The 23674-nt window shown below is 40.3% G+C and overlaps 1 protein-coding gene across 1 annotated transcript in view; it reads left to right on the top strand.

Moving 5' to 3' along the window:
- The first annotated feature begins 405 nt into the window (after positions 1 to 405).
- The window catches only part of LOC134661698 (type II inositol 3,4-bisphosphate 4-phosphatase), a 36114-nt gene continuing 12845 nt past the window's right edge, over positions 406 to 23674 (top strand). The window contains exons 1-9 of the mRNA XM_063517866.1: positions 406 to 532; positions 7257 to 7412; positions 9833 to 10024; positions 10790 to 10941; positions 13133 to 13294; positions 15156 to 15493; positions 16990 to 17177; positions 19453 to 19609; positions 22329 to 22522. Coding sequence (XP_063373936.1) covers positions 415 to 532; positions 7257 to 7412; positions 9833 to 10024; positions 10790 to 10941; positions 13133 to 13294; positions 15156 to 15493; positions 16990 to 17177; positions 19453 to 19609; positions 22329 to 22522 — 1657 coding nt within the window. The 5' untranslated portion in view covers positions 406 to 414. The remainder of the gene's footprint in view (positions 533 to 7256; positions 7413 to 9832; positions 10025 to 10789; positions 10942 to 13132; positions 13295 to 15155; positions 15494 to 16989; positions 17178 to 19452; positions 19610 to 22328; positions 22523 to 23674) is intronic.

Here is a 23674-nt window from a genome sequence, read left to right as displayed (position 1 = left end):
ATAGTAGATACTAAATGTCAAAATTTTTATCTTAAAAAATATTCCGATACAAAATGTTGAATATTTTCTTTTATCGCTCTCCTGTATTTCTTTCCTTGAGATGTGCGCGATTCGTAATTCGGTAAAAAAATGTGTGATGAAACTGACATTTATCTAAATTAGAGTATTCAGAAAACAAAAAAAAAAAAAACAAATTACCCCAGCATTAGCTTATTTCTAAAAATTTAAACTTCTTCCAACATGTTTTGAGTTCTAAATCTTCTCATTGCCAAATTACAAGTGTATTTTAAAATTATTGTGCTAAATTTTGTTGTTTATTGTGAATAATATGCGGTTGGGCGTGTGCTCGGCACCCATTTGTTGTTGACCAGTATTTAGGTGCTACAAGGATGTGTTAGGTGAGGTGGGGGCAGCATGCGGTTCAACAAGCAGGAGCTGCAGGCGCTGGCGTCCCAGACCTCGCAGAACTTCGATAAAGAAGGAGTGTTGATCTTCAGAGAGCGACAGGATGGGTTCTTTCGGAGATCTGAAGGTGAGGTACTATGCTTCTCTTGCCTTAAAAAACTCGACGCAGCATATTATTACTTGTGGTGTGAAACACTGATATAAACAGTGATTAGACTTATCATTTAATATTAAACGAATGGATGCTGTTGCAGACTGCAACTCCCATCGGAGACAGTTAAATTGCAGTGAGTTCATGGTGCCCAGTCAACGTGCCAATCGTTTACGCCCCGTAGCGAACGAAACGCCACTGTCTCCGTCGCACTAATAGGGAAGAGTGTCGGAGAGAGATGACTACACTATGCTACGGAGCATAAACGATTGGCACGTTGACTGGGCACCATGAACTCACTGCACTTTAACTGTCTCCGATGGGAGTTGCAGTCTGCATCCATTCGTTTAATATTAAATGATAAGTCTAATCACTTTTTTTAATCAATTTGTTATTTTTCATTTGATTTTAAACAATAATAGTCAATTCAATCTTAGTTCATCAATTTCTAAGTTACTCCTTTAGGTACAGTCATCAGCAATAGTTGCTAAGCGGGCGAGGTGCTCAAAATGATCTTGACGCGACTTTATTGTTAAGAGCATAAGGGCGTGTAAAGTTAATTTTGAATACCTCGCCCGCTTAGCATCTTCTTCTGCTTACTGTACCTAGTTGTTTAATACAAGTATGTTCAATTCATCCCTCAAGAGTATGGTCAGAAAAAACCACCATGCATTTGTATTTCTTTACGTTTTCTATTTTTTTTTGTAGAATAACTTCATTGAAATCTGTGTGATGGATTGATGGATAATCCAAACTTTAACATTTTATTTTATTACTGGGATGGCTCAATGCAATTTCCCACACATTTATAGGTGTAATAATAGATTTAAAACATAATATGTACGTATAAAGTTACTTAAACAAACACGAAAGCACCATATCAGCTAATCTTTAAACTAACCATTTTCAGCCTTAATTCCATACTCTCACAGTCCATAATCCATAATCAAAACACGATCAATCACCAGTTCCAGGTATCGCGTACAAAAATGCTGAATTTTCAAGTCCTATAATATAAATTATAAAGGCTGTTATCACACTGGATGCGGTTTGCACGTCGCTCCGATTTGCGAGCGGGATGTCGCTATAATACGCGCATAGCTTTGTCTCGCTCAAACAGTCGTTCAAAAAGACCTTAAGCTTCATCGTCCACGTTAACTGACATTATATAAACCTTATTGTCCAAGGCATAAGGTCCTTCGAAGTACTGACTCGATACTGATATATGAGATTTGTTTTGTATGTTTCCGTTGCTTAGTGAATTTTGATTTGAACATAAATGGCATGTCAATTATCAGTATATCTTATGCTCATTGACATAATAAGGTATATATTCGGTTAGTTGCTATTGGTGGTTAAGACTTTTTTTTAATAATGGTAGAAAAGTGGGAATGTAGTATTGCAAATATTGCAATATGGTGAGAATCGGTGTTGTTCGTACGCTTCAGCCACAGGTGAGAAACGTTTTTGTTCGTTTTCAGTGCCTTAATAGACCGTACTGGACTATAATATTCAGGGTGTCAATTTTGAAGTTAATAGATTATACAACAAGGACAAAAAGTATCATATTTATTATCGGTACAATTTATTGCCCTGAGTGTAAGCCAGGGCCGATATTTATATGTAGACCGAAAATAATATGGGCATTTTATGTGGTTATAATAATTGTCTACCTCTACCACATAAGCTTTATACTTAACTACAGATGTAGTGCATAATAGGCCTGATGACAGTAACAAAGAATCATGGAAAAAATGGTTTCAAATAAACATATATGTTAATATGGTTCTAAAAAATGGCCCAATCTCAGTATAAACATTAGGATGATTAATATGTTCAATAAAATAAAAGTGCAAAATTCTCAAATCAGCCATTTTGACTGAAACGCCAATCAGAAGCGAGCTAAGGAGTGACGTCATCAATACTCATTGACTGTAATCCATAAATCCTTACCAAAGACTTTGGGGGTTAAAAAAAATATTATTTCACCACTAAACGTTTATTACGTCAAAAAAATATTATTACACGATGTATAGTAAATATTTATTTGTAATTAAATAAATAAAATGCTAAATAATACGATATTTCGCCAAAAAACATTTTTAATTATTTGGCTGAATGGAACTATCATTGCCATGTTAGCTGTTGGAACCAGAAAAAATGAAAAATTAAAAAGTAAAACCGGCGCTCGGTGATTTCACTCAGAATTTGCATGTATCTAAATAATTCATCTTAAATTGCAACCGTGTGAGAGTTTTTGTATAAAATGCGTTATTGTGATTAATGTTTGTAATGTATTTATCATCCCTAATCGTAATATATGGTGCTGAATTGACAATATCATTCGGATTCAAGGGAAAATTCGTAACTGTAAGTATGTAAACAATGTCTATCACCCTTCCACCAACTAATTCGTGACGTCACAAATCGCTTGCGAGGCGTTTTCGCGCGAGGTTTAAACTAGCTATAAAAAAATGCAATTATTTATGTTAAATCTTATGAGTATAGCTGAAATATTATGTTTTTCGGAACCAGTACAAGTGTACCGACAATAATAAAAGGGATTTGAAAATTTGTCATCAGGCCTATTGTTTTCCATCGTATTTTCTCGGAAACGTTCGTATTTGTCATGCTACTTCAGTCAACCTCAGTACATTTTGTACCGACTGACTTAAATAGAACAGAAATAGAAAGACACGTTCGTAAGTTTCCGGGAAAACGATGGAAAATAATTCTGCACTACATCTGTAGTACAGATTCTGTACCGAAAGTAATGAACAGGCGAATGAGGTATTGTGACTAAAAAATCTATGTTCCTACCTAAAGGCAATGTAAAAAAATGTGTATATTATATTAGCAGGGGTCGGACAAAAAGTGCCGATGACGTAAAAATGACGTAATCTTGCACACAGGATGATGTTTGAGTTTGTATTTAAACTTCCGTGTGACATGTAGTAAAAAAGTAGTATTAATGAAGTAACAAAATAATCGTAAATAAATCCATGGAATTAATAATACAGGTGGTAGGCTGATGTAGTGAATAAAATAAATTTCTTCGTTGGTATATCTTGATTACAGCAAGAGCAGTATACGTGTTTGTCACGTACCTCCAAAAACGGAAAATTGCCACAATATTCGAGTACAGATGACATTTTAGAGCGTTTTCTTATACATTAGTAAATATACATTTTAGCTAAATATAATCGTGAAGATACAATAGCTAAACAATAACGAAGTCAATTTATTGTTCATCTGATTGACAATGTGTCAGTCAAAAACGTACTTACTCATTTCAAGTGGCGATATCGTTTAATAAAGAGGTTGATAAATGATAAGTGATAATTGTTTATGAAAATCAAAAATACTATTTGAAATCATCCTGTAAGTGGTTTGACGTCATCCGCACTTTTTGTCCGACCCCTGTATATTAGTATACAAATTAGTCCTACCTAAAGTAATTTTTTTTATTCGGTAGACTAAAATGACATTTCATAGTATGAAGAAATGACACATGATGTTCATACTATGAAATGTCATTTTAGTCTACCGAATAAAAAAATAGACTTTAGCTATAAGAAATAATACTTGTTATACCCTTTATAGGGTGCCATGTGATTCTATGTTTTTATTGTACCAACTATGTACCTACCAGGTTTGCAATAAACGATTTCTGATTTCTGATATCGTAGTTCGGGCGATTTTCCGCAACTCGAAGAATGATGTGTTCCATCGATTTATTTCCTTTACTTTAAAGAAAGACATTTTATTGCGTTCAATTGTTTCATTTAGTTAAATTACGAGTATAATATCTACGTAACTATACTGTTTATAAGTAACTGCTTAGGTAAAACTTATTTTAGCAGTTGCCTTGGAAAACCGCAGTGTTTGTGGTCGCCGGCAGATGTCATCCTCAGGAGCGCTGCCCGAGACAGTTGTGAGTGGGAACCACAGATAAAATATGCACTATACCGACCGGAACCATCGCCCAACCTTATGCCTTTTGCAGTAAGGTCTACCGATGTACAGTTAGGAGTATTGCTGTTTGTACGACCTGCAAACCTTCAATAAATGAGCGTACTCCCATCCCCAACCCCGCCGGTTTACGAGAATCGCTTACCATCAGGTGATTCGGGTACTCGTTTGCCTCCAAGTTAAATCCTTTAAACGTTTGTCAGAATCCGTTGAATCATAATTCAGGCAAAAATGCATCAGTGCTAGTGATTGATTAAATATGGGCTCAAGCCTCAAGGACTCAAGTGTTATCGATGTCGGCGGCAGATCGTAAAATCGGGCATATCGAGATATTCCTAGGCATATCATGAAACGCCGCCATTTCATGATCTGACTAAGATTAACCCAGGCGTATCACGATCTGCCTTATAAAAGAGGCGGCCGATCGGTCAGACCAATGTATTCGTTTCGTTGATATTCCTAGCTTTACATCGGGCGCATCGTAAAATAATTGATGAGATATTCCTAGGCATATCATGAAACGCCGCCATTTCATGATCTGACTAAAATTAACTCAGGCATATCACGATCTGTCTTATAAAAGATTCGGCAGATCGATGGGAGCAATATATTCGTCGAATTCCTAGCTTCATTCATACCGATCGCATCGTAAAATAATTGCATTCTTTGCCACTGGTGGCGCTGCATTCTATATGGCGCTGCGTCCGAGTTCAGTGTTGCCAGATCGTACCTTTTAACACAAGTTTACGTTCCTTTTGAGCCTTTAGGTTTGCTCGATATGGCTGGTGGTCGCTAGGTAGATCATGAAATGCCGGCGTTTCATGATCTGCCTAGGAATATCACCCATTGAGGCGGCACGATATGGCTGGTGGTCGCGCTAGGCAGATCATGAAATGCCGGCGTTTCATGATCTGCCTAGGAATATCACCCCTTGAGTTTGCACGATATGGCTGATGGTCGCGCTAGGCAGATCATGAAATGCCGGCGTTTCATGATATGCCTAGGAATATCACACCCTACTTATTTGATATGCCTAAACGTCGCTAGGCAAATCGTCAAACGTTGTTTGAACGATATGGCTGGTAGTCGCTAGTCAGATCATGAAATGGCGGCGTTTCATGGTATGCCTAGGAATATCTCGATATAGCCGATTTTACGATCTGCCTCCGACATCGATATCGATACGAAGCAATAAGAGCCGCCTCACACTAGCGTCTTTTGAGCGCTGGCGTCTATGGAAAATGGCGGCAATGCGCTAACGTTGCGTCGAATAGCAGACATAATGCTGACTAGACGCCGACGCTCGGGTGGGGTGGCCCTAACAGTCACAAATGTGACCTTTCCTTGAACTAAACATTATTAATTAAAAGCGCCAGCTTTTTTTATTACCTAAATTTAATTGAATACTACAAGTATAAATATCCAGCATCAGATTGATTAAGTCGCTTTAACAAAACTTTAACTCTAACAAAAAAATATTTCTATTTATTATTTTTATTTATTTATTTTGTGTCTTAAGTTAGGGTTTTTATAATATGAATATAAAAGTAAAATATAAAAACACTTACAAAACAATAAAAAATACATATAAACACATTATACAAAGCCTAACCTAGGGTGCCGCCGGCAGCGGGGCAAGGCCCAAGCTCACTACGTTCGGGATTCCATTGTAGAATCCATCGCTTCATTCAGGATTCAATGTACGCCCTCGACGGAAATATATCATTTTGATCCCTTGTAACACAACACAAACTACTATTTTAGTGGTGTACGAACTCTCAAGTGTCAATTTTATGAGTGCCTTTAAGATCCGCAATTGTACCTCACGATTTGCCCACCCGTGTCATAGCACCAAGACTTTTACTCTGCAAGTGTTAACGTATACATATACGAGTAACAAGCTCCAACCCTATAAAGCCAATACCTACTCTTGATCAAAGGCCCATGATACACTTGTACAGCTTTAACCTCCTGAGACCCAGAAGCATTTGTTTAATTAACAAGCTTTTATTAGGTTGACCTGTATGTAACTATGTAATGGAATCTAAGGTAACTAATTTAACCATCTTCCATGGATCGTAGCGTCATGAAAATTGGCAGCTGTATGTAGTTCTGATGACAATACAATAATATGGTACTGTCGAACTGATCTCATGATGGAGACAGGAGGTGGCCATAGGAACTCTGTGATGAAACAACGCAACCTAATTGTGTTAGGGGTTTTTAGAATGGTCTCGATGAGTATTAGTTGTCTGTCGTAAGAAAAGTACAGTCAGCGATAAAAGCTTGTACCAAAAATTATTTTTTTGCCAAAAACTTATTTTTGAATTTGGAACCCTTAGTTACTAAATGAAAGTTCAAAATATTTTTTGGAATATATACAAAAATTTGTACACAGGGTCTTAGGAGGATACTACAGAATGAGAGATGAATATCGTTTATCTCATTCTAACAAATAGCTTCCCTACTTCCCTATACGTAAGTAAAACTTACAAGTGTATCTCGGGCCAAAGAGTAGGTAGAGTCTGTGCGGAAAGAGAATCGTGGAATGTATGGGGCCCAATACATTCTATACGACTCTTCTCTTTCCGTACAGACTCTACGTACTCTTGGCAAACAGTACATTATTCTTGTTCAGTCGATCCCTCAATGCAGAGGATCGTGCCAGCATGTCCTTCTGTTGAAAGCCAGGTTCCTGCATGACATTATACAGCGTGTTTTGTTACAGGGTGCTCTCTGCGCTGGTTCCGCCTACGCGGCAATCTGCTGTTCTACCTAAAGGGCCCCGAGCCCTGGTACGAGCCCATGGGCGTCATAGTCCTGGGGCACCACCAGGTCAAGACCCAGCCGCCCGACGAGAACGGCCACTGGCCCTTTCAGATAGGTTAGTTTTTTTTGAAGTGAAAACTTCTTTAGCGGCGCTGTGCACTTTTTGAGGTGGGGAAAAAATGTTAAACTCGAGACAGCGTAAGACGATCACGTGACCGTAAGATTTAGATGGCCACTCATTTACATGGCATTTAAATCAAAGGCTCCTATTTCACCACGGTGACAGGTGGGACAATTGTAAAACATCACTGTTGCTGACGTCACAGGCATGCATGGGCTAAGGTTACCGCTTACCATCGGGCGGGCCGTAGTCCTGTTTGCCACCATCATTGTTCGTCAACCTGATTCGCCAATTCCACATTGGCATGAAAGCCCAGGTTCGGCACGAAAACGAACTCTCCGAGGAGATCCCAATTACAAGTGGTGTAAAGGATGTGTTCTAGCACCTACACTCTTCGCAATATATTTTTCAGTGGTCATGAGAGATGCTCTGCAGTATTGTGGTGACCGAATTCAGCTGAATGTCAGAACTGAAAAGGGTGTATTTGACATTTCTAGCATTTCTACAATTACGCAATCTAATCGTGTTTCAGGTTTATAGAATTGTTTCGATTAGTATTAGTTGCCTGTGGAAAGAAAAGTACAGTCAGCGATAAAAAGCTTGTACCAAAAATGTAATTTTTGTTTGAAAAACCAAGCCATTTATGTCATATAAAGGACGGCGAGACGAGAACATTCATCGGTGCTTCATTTCATTATAAATGTCAAAGAGTAAAATGATGTTTTATTATGAGAAAGGTCTTTTGTTATACCTACACAGTTTCTTCTAACACGGTAAATGAAATAAATAAACCGGTCAAGTGCGAGTCGGACTCGCGTTTGGAACGATTCCGTATATTAAGTCCGACTCACGCTTAACTGCACATTTCTAATAGGTTTTCCCGTCATTTATAGGTAAAGAGCTATTTTGTGTATTTTTTCAATCTGCTTATCGTTTCCTACTCTATAAAAGTAGAAAAACAAAGTCTTGTAAGGTAGAAGACGGGACCTCTAATAGTTTCTGAGAAACAAGGTACCTATTTTTGGGTCCCATACAAAAAAACAGACTTTATTTTTTTCTGCTGTCAATATGCCTTATTTCGAAAAAAAATGTATACCACATTTATTGTTCCTTATATAATTCTCTATAGAATAGCATTTTTCAAAAAAATATTTTCTGAAATAAGTGCGAATGTCCTCTTTTCGAGCCATCCAGCCCACCGTGGGGTGGGGGGGAATGGTCGGACAGACAGACAGACAGACGCGCGAGTGATCCTAGAAGGGTTCCGTTTTCTCCTTTTGAGGTACGGAACCCTAAAAACAAGAAAAGGTGAACTTAAGTAGAGGGCAAGTCTGTCAAAAGCTTTGTTAGTTTATTAATAAGCACCAAAGGGTATTATTGTAAGCTTTATGTAGCCTTTCTCATTTCTTTTCCTTTGTCTATGCGTCACTTTGCCCTTTCTTGACTTTCATTACAGCGTTCGTATAGATAGGTATTTGACTGTATTTAAAATAAATTATTTTACACCACGCATGAAATAAAGCACCGGAAGATTAACAGGGAAACGTAGACAGCAGTTATTTTTAGATACAATTTCTATTTTAAAACCCGTATAAAACTATAAAGAGTAGGTAATTTGATTGTGACGTTACATGCTAGTGTTTCATATAATTCCATAGTAGCAAAATCGTTTTGACAGTTCGAAAAAGAAACTGATTTGACTAGTAGTGGTAGTAGTCATATACCCTATTATATGAACTGCACTAAAACGAAAATAATTATTTGTACAACAAGAGATCAAAGTTTGATATTTCTTCGAGTGCTTATTTTGAGTCCCGTGCAAGCGAAAGATTCTATACTAGAGCGTAGTAAGGGACTCAAAAGCGCATGAGATGTAAATAACTTTGATCTCGTGTAGTTCACAAAACTTTTCATCTCAGCAGTGAGAACATATTAGAGAACCCGAAAAATGTATTCCTTCTTCATCACTTACCTATTCACTCATGTTTTCTTAAGATATACCAATAATTAAGTTGTTGAAAAAAAGATGTTACTACTGCTACTATTGCCACTAAACGTTTTTTCCTGAAAATATTAGTGTCCTTGTAACATGTGAGCCAGGCGGGCTTTCTGTTCTTAGGCGCTTTCCGAAAAAACGCTTTATCGGCACCAAGCGTAGCTCGCGCTGGCATTGAGTGCCTAATGAAGGTAAATGCACCATTATTAAAGTTTTCAAATTATTCTTCGTACAAGCTTTGCCCAGTAGCACATGATTGGCGCGACAGTATCTCGAGGTAGACTACCAGTCTTTTTCTATGTTGATTATAGGGAGACGGGTAGTCTATCTCGCCGCGAGATACTGTCGCGCCAATCATATGCTAGCCCGGCAGATATAATTTACCATTCGCCAGTTGTAATGCTCCGTCCCCTTTCAGTATGGGACAGCGGTGTGAGCTACCGCATGGCGACGCACCACGAGTCGGAGCGCACGCTGTGGCTGAAAGCCATACAGATGGCGCCCTACGACAACATCAAGGCGCAGATCGCTTCCTTGAGGGACCGGCTTAACAAGATACGACCCCATGTTGATATAGCCACCTATAGGCTGCAGAGAGGCATTGTCACTGGTAAAGTATACTTGTATGACATGCTTTATTAGAAAGACATTGGAACCCAGACGTGTTCCCGGCGGTACTCCTCAATAAACTATAGGAAAATATCAGGCTTTAGAACGCTACCTTGCGGGAGCCCTACGACAACACTAATGAGCTATCGCCTCGTCGAGGGACCGGCTTAACAAGATACGACCTCATATTGATATAATAGCTTCCTATAGGCTGCAGAGAGGCATTGTCACGGGTAAAGTATACTTTTATGCCATGCTTTAGTAGAAAGACATTGGGACCCAGACGTGTTCCCGGCGGTACTCCTCAATAAACTATAGGAAAATATCAGGCTTTAGAACGCTACCTTGTGGGAGCCCTACGAAAACATTAATGAGCTCGTCGAGGGACCGGCTTAACAAGACACGACCTCATGTTGATATATTAGCTTCCTATAGGCTGCAGAGAGGCATTGTCACGGGTATGATTATATAAATTCAGAAGAAAAACATTTGGGCCTAGAAGTGCCCCCTGTGGAACTGTAGGAAAATATCGGCGCCTGCACGATTTTGTACGATGAAGACTTGATGCTATTCGTAGTCTTTCTAAATCAGTAAGCCTTATGGCATTAGCAAATAAAACTTAGCATAATTAATGAACGACCGACTTATAGGGACAGAGTGTCCTATAAAAAGTATAAAACATCAAACTCATATACATAATAAAAGCGTGTTAAAAATACCATAGTACGTGTACACATCTGCAAATAGTTACCTTATTTGTTGTCAGACATGAACGAAGTGCCTCTCTGCGAGCTAGCGCTGTCGTGCGACAATCTCCTCTGCGACACGCACGGACGCCCCCCCTCACCCCTCGTGGTCCTCTACGTACGCTACCCTAAAGGCCTCTGCGTTCGATATGGTACCACCGAGGTTGTTGAGGTAAGTACCATAGAAAAGAAAAGAAAATGAATGCAGTTGCAGAACCACTTTCCCGAATGAAGGTTGAGGGAGGCGATGGCGAGGTTAGTATCGCATCATACCGGGAGGCCATTTGAAAATTACATTTGACATCAAAATTATATCTAGATGATGCCATTTTGTCCTCATTCGCCCGTGCGTCTCGCTCGCATGTACATGTACGAACAAGTCCGAGCGAAATGGACGCACGAATGATAACAAAATGACATCATTTATATCGTTTTGATTCGTGTACGTTCCGGTTGGCTTTCGGTTGCCTATTCGCACAGGTAACTTCTAGTATTGAAGAGGCATTCACACTTTCAAATCTAGATTTAACGTTAGTGTACTCTCAGTGCTTCACTCCCATAAGTCCCATATAATGAGTGAGATGAACTCATATCAAAACAAATAGAAGTTTGATGCGCTCAGGTGAGCCGGCTACATGAGTAGCCGGGCCAGTTGATAAGGGCCCGTAGCCCGAGCCGCACGCGCGGCGGCGGCGAGTGAACAGGCCGGGGGCGGACCACTCGTAGGCAAGTTTTTATTTAAATTTAGCCTGCTGCGCTGTAACTCATTCTTGATTTAGTTAATTGCTAAATAAGTTGTATTCTGTTGATATTTTTAATTGTTTACTTTTTATAATTGACTGTTTTTATAATATTTTTTCTACTCCCGTACTTTTATTTGTCATTTAAAGGGTCGTGCACACACCTTTAAAACCCTACCTTATAGTTGTCAAGACAAGTCTTTAGTCTATGCCCCAAAAAAGAATTTGTGCATACACGCAGTATCTTTTTGGCGATTTTACGATACTTCGTGTAATGACCACTTTAAAAATATTGAATGAAATACAGCGTTGCCAACCTTATTTTAAATGTCATCTCTGACAAATAAGTGAACCATAGACATGTTTTTTTTAATTTTATTCATTCATTCATTCTTTTCCCGCCCGTACCCTCCATTTTTGCCACTTCTTGAATTAAAAATATTTGTTAAATTTACAATTTTATTTCAAAGTAAGTGCTTGGTCGTAGAAAAAGTATTGTATGCAACGTTGTTTAACTGAGTCAAAAAATACTCGTGGCGACTTTATTAACAATTTTCGGCTTCGCCTCAAATTGTTACTCACGCCACTCGCCTTTTTTGACCTCTCTTAAACAACGGTTGCATAAAATACTATAATCGTTAATATTTTTGAAGGGTGGGAAAAATATGTCATATTTTTATTATGGTTCTTTTCAAATTTTCGAATAAGATGAAACGTAGTTTCTTATGCCTTAGGTAACTACAACAAAACCAAATGGTTTAATTTTGATAAAAACCATGTTTTTGCGTTTTTATAACCTGATCGATTATCGATTTCCAAAAGAAATGGAAATAAAACCGGCCAAGAGCAGGTCGGGCCATGCTCAGTGTAGAATAGAATAGAGAGCTTAGGTTTAAATAAGGTTCCGTAGCGGCTCTTCCGTCACAATAGGCTAAACTGATTGGCGTGCATCTCACGCACGACTCTCACTTTATTTCGCATGCACCAATCAGCGTGAACGATCTTCAAGGACGTATCAAAATAATATCATAACCGTATTAAGTTGTTAAATCGGAATCGGGCTTCAGGTAGATGTACGAGTAGATGTAGTGTAGGGACAGAAATCCCCCTTGTGGGACCCTCTTCTTGGACTAATCGTCTTTGCTACTCCTCCCAGCTCCGCCGTTATGGATCTGCCTTTGCGCATTCTTTCTGTCCACTGCTATTGTCGGTCGGATGCCCTCTCTCCTCAGGCTTTCCTCTACGGCCTCGAAGGTTGCCTCAAAGGCTCCACGTCGAAGAAGCAGCCTAATTGCGTATTGTTTCGTTTCTAATGCCCTTTCCACCCTCACCGTTAGGTTGTGCAGGGCTGTCTCCGTTGACTTCCCTGCCATGTAAGCGTGCTGATACCCGTGTAGCGGGTCTCCGCTGCTTTCCACTTTCTCTCTTATATGCTTTACTTAGTACAAAAAAACGACATGACTTATGCTTTTAAATGACTTCGCTTTAGGTGGTTCTCAGCTGGTTCGGGTGAAATTTTGTGAGTTCGCTAATTATATTGAACTTTTCTATCGATTCGTTTTGAGTTTTTTTTTTCAAATGGCGGATGTCACTAGAGGCACTACATATTACTTTCTTTTACAGACGTGCAGCAATCCCTGCTTCTCAAAGACCATATTGTTCCGAGCGAGCGACGGTCTCACCGGAGACGCGTTGGTACGCATAGTGGTCTACGACGTCAGGGAGAGGGTGTCGGAGACCACCGTGCCTATGGGATATACCTCGCTGACACTCGCTACCATACAGGTACTTGTAGTAGTTGTAGTCTTGTAATGCTGGACTAAGACGTGTAGTGGCCTAAGACAGACGTTCATCAATCCCTGTCTCAAGGACAATCCTCTTCCTCGACGGTCCCACCGGAGACGCGGTGGTACGCATACTGGTCTACGATGTCAAGGAGAAGCTGTCTAAGGCCACCGTGCCACTATTCAGGTAAGTGTGGTCTCATAGTGATTAAGACCAGCGTGCTTATGGGGTACCTATCTACAACTAGCTCACGCTCGCCAATACTGGTGTGTATCTCATCGTCCGCATCACAAAACGTTATACATATGTATACCGTAGGCCTAGCACATGATTAGATCACCCGGCAAGCCCTTCTTTCCCGGCGTCTGCAGTAATGTACTATTAATGTCGTACAGTCACGCTCCGTGATTGTTACGCCATTTAGGATTCTAGCTAAATTGGACATCCCATAGCGTATGTATGGAACAACCTATTTAGCTAGGACCCTAAATGGCGTAACAATCCCGTGTGGCGACTGTACGTTTCACAATAAAAAAGAAAAAATCTGTATGTTTATTCAAAACGTATTGATATATTGAGATTAAAAACTTACGAGCTTAATTAATTGAAGGGATGTTTACAAAAACAACATAACTGCTTAGAGCGGTTGATACTTTTTTAAGAACATTGTTAATTTCAGGTGTCAACCAGTGTAGTCAGTTATGTTGTTTTTGTAAACATCCCTTCAATTAAATGTTACGTCCAAGAATTCATTTGTACTATAAAAATTGTAGTTATTAAGCCAATTTGTCGTTTGAATGCTTATAATATTAAACGTCTTAATATCATTATTAGGTAACGTATTATTTAAATGTCATAGGGCTATACTAAGAATAGATTTTTGCCCCTTGGAGATGACATTGAAATACGCCCACGCAGCCAGCAGGCGAAGTTGTTGGAAACAACAATTTATTGAAAAACAAGTCTTAATTAACAATGTAATTTTCTTTCTTTCTTTGTTTGTTACGTTATTTTTAGCATTGGAAAAAGAGCAAATAATCGTGACGAGATTCTTTTTATTAAAATACGCTTTTTAAATATAGTATCTATTACTAATGACATAAAAATAATGTAATATCATCAATATCATATATGCTATATATACAGTGAAACCTGGCTAAGTGGGACATCAAGAGATGATGGGACGACCAAATTTGTCTCACTTAAACAGGGAGGTATTCCACTTACCCAGGGTCTCAGTTAGCCAGGTATAAATACATTTATCTCGCTTAAAGAGGTATTCCACTTACCCAGGGTCTCAGCTAGCCAGGTATAAATAAATTTCTGTCAAAGGTTGGCAAACTGGCATAGATGGCGCCATCATAGATTGCCCCTTTTTCTATGAGTTTTGGCTTAAAAGGCTGGCATCCAGATAATTAAAAAAAACAAAAATTTGACACAATTCTAGGGATTGACAGGACCGGCCAACCCCATTAAGGGTGAATTAACGTTTTTTGTGTTTTTATTCTGTCCCGTTGCCCGAGGGACAATAGTGACACAATTTGTATATTATTACTAGCTTTTGCCCGCGACTTCGTCCGCGTGGAGTTAGTAATTTGGGTAGCTTATTTTTGATCCAATCTGCTTTTTATCGATTCCCCGTAGGTACAAACTTTAACCCCCCTTTTCACCACCTTAAAGGATGACTTCTGGAATAGAAACTACCCTATGTCCTTCCCCGGGACTCAAACTACCTCTATACCAAATTTCAACAAAATCGGTTCAGCGGTAGCGTGAAGAGGTAACAGACAGACACCCTTTCGCATTTATAATATTAGTATGGATCATAATCTCCGCTCTGACAACACTCTCCCCGTCTCAGGACTCTCAGCGTCTGCGAGTGGCCTTATCAACTCGAGAGAACAAGACGGTCGGCTTCGTGACCATCAACGGCTGGAGCCTCGAGCCCTCGTACGTGGGCAGCCCCGCGCACGCGACCGTGGACAGTCACCGGGTGCTGTGCCACCGGCGCTCGCAGTCCCTGCCGCCGCGGCTCGGCCTCAAGCTAAAGTTCCCCTCGTACGGGAGCGTGCTGAAACAGAACTTCGTGAACAGTCACCAAGTGACGTACAGGTTCCACTCGGGCCTGGGCGGGGACATCACGGTGCACGAGGTCATGGCCGAGGCCAAGGTCTGCTTCCAACTGCCCGCTCAACTACTGTAAGTGTTTTGTAAAATATATTAGATTAGATTAGATTATTTATTTCATGAAATAAATTACAGTACAACTTTGCCTAGCCAAAATTATAAGAATTTACATCACAATCGTCAAAAACTAAAAACTAACATGCAAGAATTCCATAAACCATTATATAATTTAATATTATATCTCCCAAAAAGGGTCGTCAGGGTAGTAATTCACAATAAATATAAATATGAAATATATGTCAATTTTTCATTATAAAGAGTAATTACCATAAAATTAGAGTAATTAGATGAATCATTGGGTGTTACAAATAAACTTTATATGTAAGATTGTAAACACTCGTCAATTTATAATCTATTTAAATTATAAACTGACGGTAGGGAGATTATAAACTAACCTAACCTACGTTAGATTGTAAACTAACGGGTTCACAATCTTACGGTGTCTATATAAAACTATGTACTTATATAAAATTAAAATCAAACTATATTCTATTCAAACTATACTATTAAAATACATCTAAATAAGGCCCACGTGGCATTGTGCCAAAGATGCTGGCAGCATTCCCCCGCTGAATGGCAATACTTATGCGCTGCGAGAGAAAGCTGCCAGCTTTCTGGTCACCCGTAGTATCAATGAGCTTTAACTAGTTCTTTAAAAAGAACATGTGCGCTTGGAACTTGGAATTAACCCACGGCCCCAAGTAAGGTAGTCAAATACCCTACCCTACTTACGTATTACGTTAAGTCTGTGTCAACCATAGATGGTAGGATTCTAATATATGTGATATACGCGTGCGTCCGTGAGGGACAAAACATACGAACTTGCTAACTATGTAAACAAACCGCCATATTGAAACTGTCAAAAAATATGAAACTACTAGTGACTTTTGTTTACATAGTTAACAAGTTCCATAGAATGACACTTAAGATTAATTTATTTATTTTAATCTTTATTGCGCAATACATGAAAAGCCGTGCCGTTAAAAGATGTAATCGTCTTTCGGTAGATGTCGCTATACTTACGCCACCCCAAAGGCGTGTATGCATAAAGGAAGGGATGGAAAGATTTGCGAGGTCCTGGTAGGCTTCCGTAGCTCAATTGGTTAAGAGCAACACACGGATTGTGGAATTTGTGGAGGATGCGGGTTCAAGTCCTGCCGGAAGTGCAACTTTCACCATTTTTTCCTTTAATATAAATTTTGGAATAGCGCTCGCAGACGTATAGTCTGTTTGTTAAAAATTGATTCAATACATGAAGGTACAAATGGCGGTTTTAATACCTTAAGGCATTCTCTACCAGTCAACCAATAGGTTAAACCGGAAAGATTAAGTAGTTGCAGTGTCATGGTGTGAACAAGCTGTGATGTGGGACGTTGAATGAAACAACTTGCTTGGAGTATCGATCTATATTGTCTTGAATAACGTCATGTAAAAGCTTATATAGGGCTAAACTAAGGGAGTGTGAGTGTACGCGTAGCGCACCCACTACAAAGCTACACTCTTCCCAGGGACATGTTCATCCAGCGCGAGAAGGAGTTACTAGAGCAGCTCCTCTCCGTGGGCGAGATCTGCGGGCGCTGGCAGCACAAGCAGCTGGAGCTGGTCGGCGCGCACGTGGCCCTGCTCAAGCACTACTGCCGGTGTCGCCGGGGCCTGGCCAGCCAGGACGCGCACTTCAAGCCGAGCGCCAAAAAAGGTACAGTTGAATCATCAACAGAGATGTGACTTATTTGAAATACTTGTATTTAAAATGCAAATACAAAATGCAAAATACCTATGTTGTATTTTGTATTTAAATACCTTTTGAAAAAAACTATTTTGTATATTATTTTATTTTCTATTTTCAAAATACAAAATACTTTTATCACGACGACGTTTTTATCACACTAACGAGAGGCATTATACTAGCTGTAACATTACAAATCTAAATTAATGCTTTTAAAATTTGTCCGTTATAAACCATCATCCTTCCGGTTAATATGAGCAAACAACTAGAAATTTGCACTTTAGATAGAGGACTGATTGACACACTGTTTCAAAGAATAAAGAGTCTTTTCAATTCGGATATTCTGAGTAATACTTTTTAATTCAGACTAGGTATTCACTAGTCAGAGTACCTTTTATCGCAAAGTATTTGTATTTTTAAAAAGTATTTTGAAAATACCTATTTCGTATTTTGTATTTTAAATACAAATTCAAAAACTATTTTGTATTTTGCATTTGAAATAGTATATCAAGGAAGTATTTGTATTTTGTATTTAAATACTTTTTATAAAGTATTTTTCACATCTCTGATCATCAAGACAAGACAAGACAAATTATTTATTTGTAAACATAGGTAACAGTGTTGGATAGGTACAAAAAGTATTTGAGAACGCTATGTTTCGCCGGCCGGCATACAAATTTGAAATTAGGTATACACATACCAATTAAATTATCACTACATAGCGGGGATGTTGCGGATGCCGATTTTTTGACATCCGCGGATGCGGATGCGGATTTTTAAAGGCTCACATCCGCATCAAGATAGGTACATAAAAAACGTCAAATATTACATTTTAGTAATTTTTATTTCAATAAACCGGCCAAGTGCGAGTCGGACTCAACGTTCCAAGGGTTCCGTACATTAAGTCCCACTCACGCTTGACTGCTAATTTCTAATAAGTTTTTTGGCTAATGGCTAAATTACCTAGCAGTCTAGCACTTACGCCGATGCTAAGACGTTCCTGTACCGACCTGTTCCACATCCGCATCCGCATTAAATCCGCAACGATTTTATGCGGATGCGGATGCAGATGCGGATGTTGGAAATAATGCGGAAGATCCGCGGTTGCGGATGCGGATATTCGCAACATCCCTGCTACATAGTATCATAGAGAAAAAAATACATAGATTGCTCACTCCATACATCAGTTTTAGTACCAAAAAGACTATTAGCATCAAGCATCGAGTAGCGGAACTATCAGTACTGCTACTTGACAATAGATGTAGCACCGACCGGAAAGTCTTATCTCAACAGCATAAGACTTTCCGGTCGGTGCTACATCTATTGTCAAGTTGCAGTACTGATAGTTCCGCTAGTCGATGCTAGATGTAGACACTGAAATTAATAGTCTAACTGATGTATGGAGTGAGCACTCTTGTCTTATTATATTTCTCTATGATAGTATAAAACAAAGTCGCTTTCCGCTGTCTGTCTGACCCTATGTATGCTTAGATCTTTAAAACTACGCAACGGATTTTAATAGATAGAGTGATTCAAGAGGAAGGTTTATGTATAATTTGTTAACCCGTGCGAAGCCGGGGCGGGTCGCTAGTTCAAAATAAACGTTATCAATAGGGAGTATTACTGCAATGTTTAGCCGCCAGATTGCAGCACTAGCGCCTTTTGTAAACCATAGAGTAACTTATACATAACTGTGCCTTAAACTGTTTTTGACAATTTTCCACAGACAATAAAATATGTTGTTGATACATCAAGGCGGTTTGTTTACAAAGGGTCTACCGGGAGACGCAATATCGCTCTTCTGCCTCTTTATCGCTCGAATATGCAAGAGTGATAGAGAGGTTAGATAACAAAATTTTGACTCTCTCGTTTGCGGTAGACCCTTAGATTGTGACTGATTGTGGAAGTGGCGCCCCCTGCGCAGAGTTTCGCGTAATATTCCCTATTTAAAAGGCTAGTTAAAATGGGTGGCGTGGAAAATTTAAAAATGTTCCCTAGTTGCAAGGTAAATAATTACTATTCCGAGGAAATCTTTCAAGGATAAGAAAACATTAATTCAAAATATATGCTAGCATTTGCGGGCCGAATCGCACTTCAAATCTATTTATTTTTATTACGTACGTTGTAAACAGTAAATACATTCATGCCATGGTCTTGGCGTATCAATACAATTTGAGTTAAAAATCACACTAATTTGAGTCTTCCACAACCTTACATAGAGTCGTTATTCCTTCATCCTTCACAGACCACGCGAGCCTCGAGTTCGCGCCGATCAACCTCCACCTGCAGCGCATGTGGGTCCACAACGACACCCTCAACAAATCCGGCTTCCACGACGTCATTACTGCCGGCGCATTCGCCGTGCATACCAATAAGAACGAACGCACCGGAGGACTTATACGGTGAGACTTGCTCTTATTTGGCAGGGTCGCCATGTGTACGACACTCAACAAATCCGGGTTCCACGGCGTCATTACTGCCGGCGCATACGCCGTGCATACCAATAAGAACGAACGCACCGGAGGACTTATACGGTGAGATACTTGCTCTTATTTGGCAGGGTCGCCATGTGTACGACACTCAACAAATCCGGCTTCCACGACGTCATTACTGCCGGCGCATTCGCCGTGCATACCAATAAGAACGAACGCACCGGAGGACTTATACGGTGAGACTTGCTCTTATTTGGCAGGGTCGCCATGTGTACGACACTCAACAAATCCGGGTTCCACGGCGTCATTACTGCCGGCGCATACGCCGTGCATACCAATAAGAACGAACGCACCGGAGGACTTATACGGTGAGATACTTGCTCTTATTTGGCAGGGTCGCCATGTGTACGACACTCAACAAATCCGGCTTCCACGACGTCATTACTGCCGGCGCATTCGCCGTGCATACCAATAAGAACGAACGCACCGGAGGACTTATACGGTGAGATACTTGCTCTTATTTGGCAGGGTCGCCATGTGTACGACACTCAACAAATCCGGCTTCCACGACGTCATTACTGCCGGCGCATTCGCCGTGCATACCAATAAGAACGAACGCACCGGAGGACTTATACGGTGAGATACTTGCTCTTATTTGGCAGGGTCGCCATGTGTACGACACTCAACAAATCCGGCTTCCACGACGTCATTACTGCCGGCGCATTCGCCGTGCATACCAATAAGAACGAACGCACCGGAGGACTTATACGGTGAGACTTGCTCTTATTTGGCAGGGTCGCCATGTGTACGACACTCAACAAATCCGGGTTCCACGGCGTCATTACTGCCGGCGCATACGCCGTGCATACCAATAAGAACGAACGCACCGGAGGACTTATACGGTGAGATACTTGCTCTTATTTGGCAGGGTCGCCATGTGTACGACACTCAACAAATCCGGCTTCCACGACGTCATTACTGCCGGCGCATTCGCCGTGCATACCAATAAGAACGAACGCACCGGAGGACTTATACGGTGAGATACTTGCTCTTATTTGGCAGGGTCGCCATGTGTACGACACTCAACAAATCCGGCTTCCACGACGTCATTACTGCCGGCGCATTCGCCGTGCATACCAATAAGAACGAACGCACCGGAGGACTTATACGGTGAGATACTTGCTCTTATTTGGCAGGGTCGCCATGTGTACGACACTCAACAAATCCGGGTTCCACGACGTCATTACTGCCGGCGCATTCGCCGTGCATACCAATAAGAACGAACGCACCGGAGGACTTATACGGTGAGATACTTGCTCTTATTTGGCGGGGTCGCCATGTGTACGACACCATAGAGAAAAAAATACATAGATTGCTCACTCCATACATCCGTTTTAGTACCAGAAAGACTATTAGTAGCACCGACCGGAAAGTCTTATGCTGTTGAGATGAGACTTTCCGGTTGGTGCTACATCTATTGTCAAGTAGCAGTACTGATAGTTCCGCTACTCGATGCTAGATGTAGACACTGAAATTAATAGTCTAACTGATGTATGGAGTGAGCACTCTTGTCTTACTATATTTCTCTATGACGACACTCAACAAATCCGGCTGTCAACTTCACTCAACAAAATCGTGGTATTTAGTCTGTTATTTATATTACAAGGTTGATATTTAGACAGAGGCAGGCTCGCTAAATAAAACTGACGCGACTATGCAACACGTCTATGTTGTTGTGTTTACGCGCGACCCGCACGCGTTTACAACTCGAAGGCTGAGTTATGAATGGCGAATTAGACATGTGTCGTTCACGAGTGAATGATTTAAATGAGCTATATCTTTTGATTCAACTCACTGATGATTTAACTTGCTCAGTAACTCAGTCGCTCAGTGCTCCTTGCGCGCTCTTTCCCACTCATGAATCGAATGAGCCGGCCGAGCGCGAGGAGCGAGTGAGACTATGCGAATAGATTTTGGAGCGGTTCGGAAGAATAGGGATGATGACACATGTTGAATTTTATAACAAAATCTAGTAAAATAGATAGCAAACGAGCAATTTATCACAATAATGTGGATATTAAAATAATATATTGAAAAATTACAAAAATACAGGACCTGAAAGTTTCCAAATTTAAGTTTTTTTTAACTTCCAAAAACGATAAAAGTAAGGGTACCATTCGATTCCTTACATTTCATCCAAAAAAATATTGTATAGCAACTATATACATAAACGCAATATTTCACCGATAAAAACGCAATTTTCTTGTTTTGTCCATACTACAAGATGGGCGATGACGTCACGCCCTCTGGCCGTTTTGTATAGAGCGTTTCGCGAGTGAAGTGCGACTGTCGGTCTTTGACTACAATTTCTGACTTTTATGTTACTTTAATGCAATGGGTCCCATATAGACATTTGATCCTAAAATCAAACCCGATCGATTAACCTCTCAGATCCCAGTGGCTCCAATAGGAGTCGGAATTGGATGGATTTGAGAGGTCCTGGGAAAAGAGGGGTTAATACCATAAAAAAAATTAGTCATGTAGCCTATTCGGACGGTTTCAGAAAAACGTGGCGCGATCGTATCGAAATCATGAAAATTGAAAATACATTTGTCCTAAGTGTTACCACAGAGCATACTGCGGGCCGATATGTCCTAATATATGTTAATTATAATGAATCGTTCCCCAGATTAGTCCAGCAAGCCAAAGACGTGAACAGCACCAAAGCGGCCATAGACTCGGCCACCGCCAACAAGATACAAGCGGAGTACGACAACGTGGTGGCCATGAGCAGGCTGCGGGACGAGGTGGCGGCCGGCGCCGCGCGCGTGTGCGCGTGCGCGCAGGCCGGCCGGGGGGGGGAGGCCCACGCGGTTGTTGACGGTACGCCATACACTAATAAATTGAATTGCAATTTTTTAGGGTTCCGTACCCAAAGGGTAAAAACGGGACCCTATTACTAAGACTTCGCTGTCCGTCCGTCCGTCCGTCTGTCACCAGGCTGTATCTCACGAACCGTGATAGCTAGACAGTTGAAATTTTCACAGATGATGTAGTCGCTTCACCGCCATTTTGCATCGTTCCGTGTCGCGAGACGTTTCTCTTAAAAAATGGTGACTTGTGCAGTATTATCGTGTAAAAGGCGATCTGATTGCTCAAATTCGCAACAAGATCGCGTTTCCTATCCTAGATAAGTATTTATACTAACTATTAAATGTATATTGAAGTACAATCTCCATTTAAAGAAAAAACCGTTGCGATACATAAACGACAGAAAAATGTAAACATGAATACAGTAGTACGGGGACGAATCGGTCTTAAGGGATGTGACAAAGTCAAAAAAGCCACTCAACATTTGAATGATTAAATGAATCATTCATTCATTCAATAACTGCAGTTTGTTTAATATAGCTGATCAAGAAAATAATGTCAGTAAAAAAAGGCGCGAAATTCAAATATTCTATGGGACGATATCTTTACCTATGTATCAGCCCGGAAACCCCGCGACAGTTCATTCCACAGTTTAGCTGTGCGTCCGGGCTAAGACACAAAGACACATAAATACAGACAGCCATACATACAAACAATCATTTTATTGGCTATCTAATATCTTCAATGTACAGATTTTTCACTTTTACAATTTTATAATAAATAGTATAAGACACAATTCAGTTCATTCATCAAACTGATTTGACTCATTCTTCAGATGTGACCCATCACTATCATGTTCGTATGTAATGTATGCTGCATAGTTATGTGAAAACTCTGTCTGTGTGCGTGTAATTTTTGATGTGTTGAATTTTTTTTTAGTGTGCGTTTGTCGCAACAGCAAAATCTGTGTCTGTTGAGTTACTTATCTTTTTGTGCTGTGCTGTAGGTGTTTACCTCGCCCCCCGCTTAAAGTGGCGAAAAAATTTGTTCGTTTAAGAGTTTACGTTATCACATCTCCTTAGGCTATATACTCAAAGCCTGCCCAGTCCCACTTTAGCTTGGCGGTTTTGACCCTGACGGCGGCGATGCCTGTTTTGGTGCACA

The sequence above is a fragment of the Cydia amplana genome, chromosome Z, assembly GCF_948474715.1.
Source record: "Cydia amplana chromosome Z, ilCydAmpl1.1, whole genome shotgun sequence".
NCBI classification, from domain to species: domain Eukaryota; kingdom Metazoa; phylum Arthropoda; class Insecta; order Lepidoptera; family Tortricidae; genus Cydia; species Cydia amplana.
The sequence above is the reverse complement of the archived record's forward strand: the minus strand, read 5'-3'. Positions and strand labels throughout refer to the sequence as shown.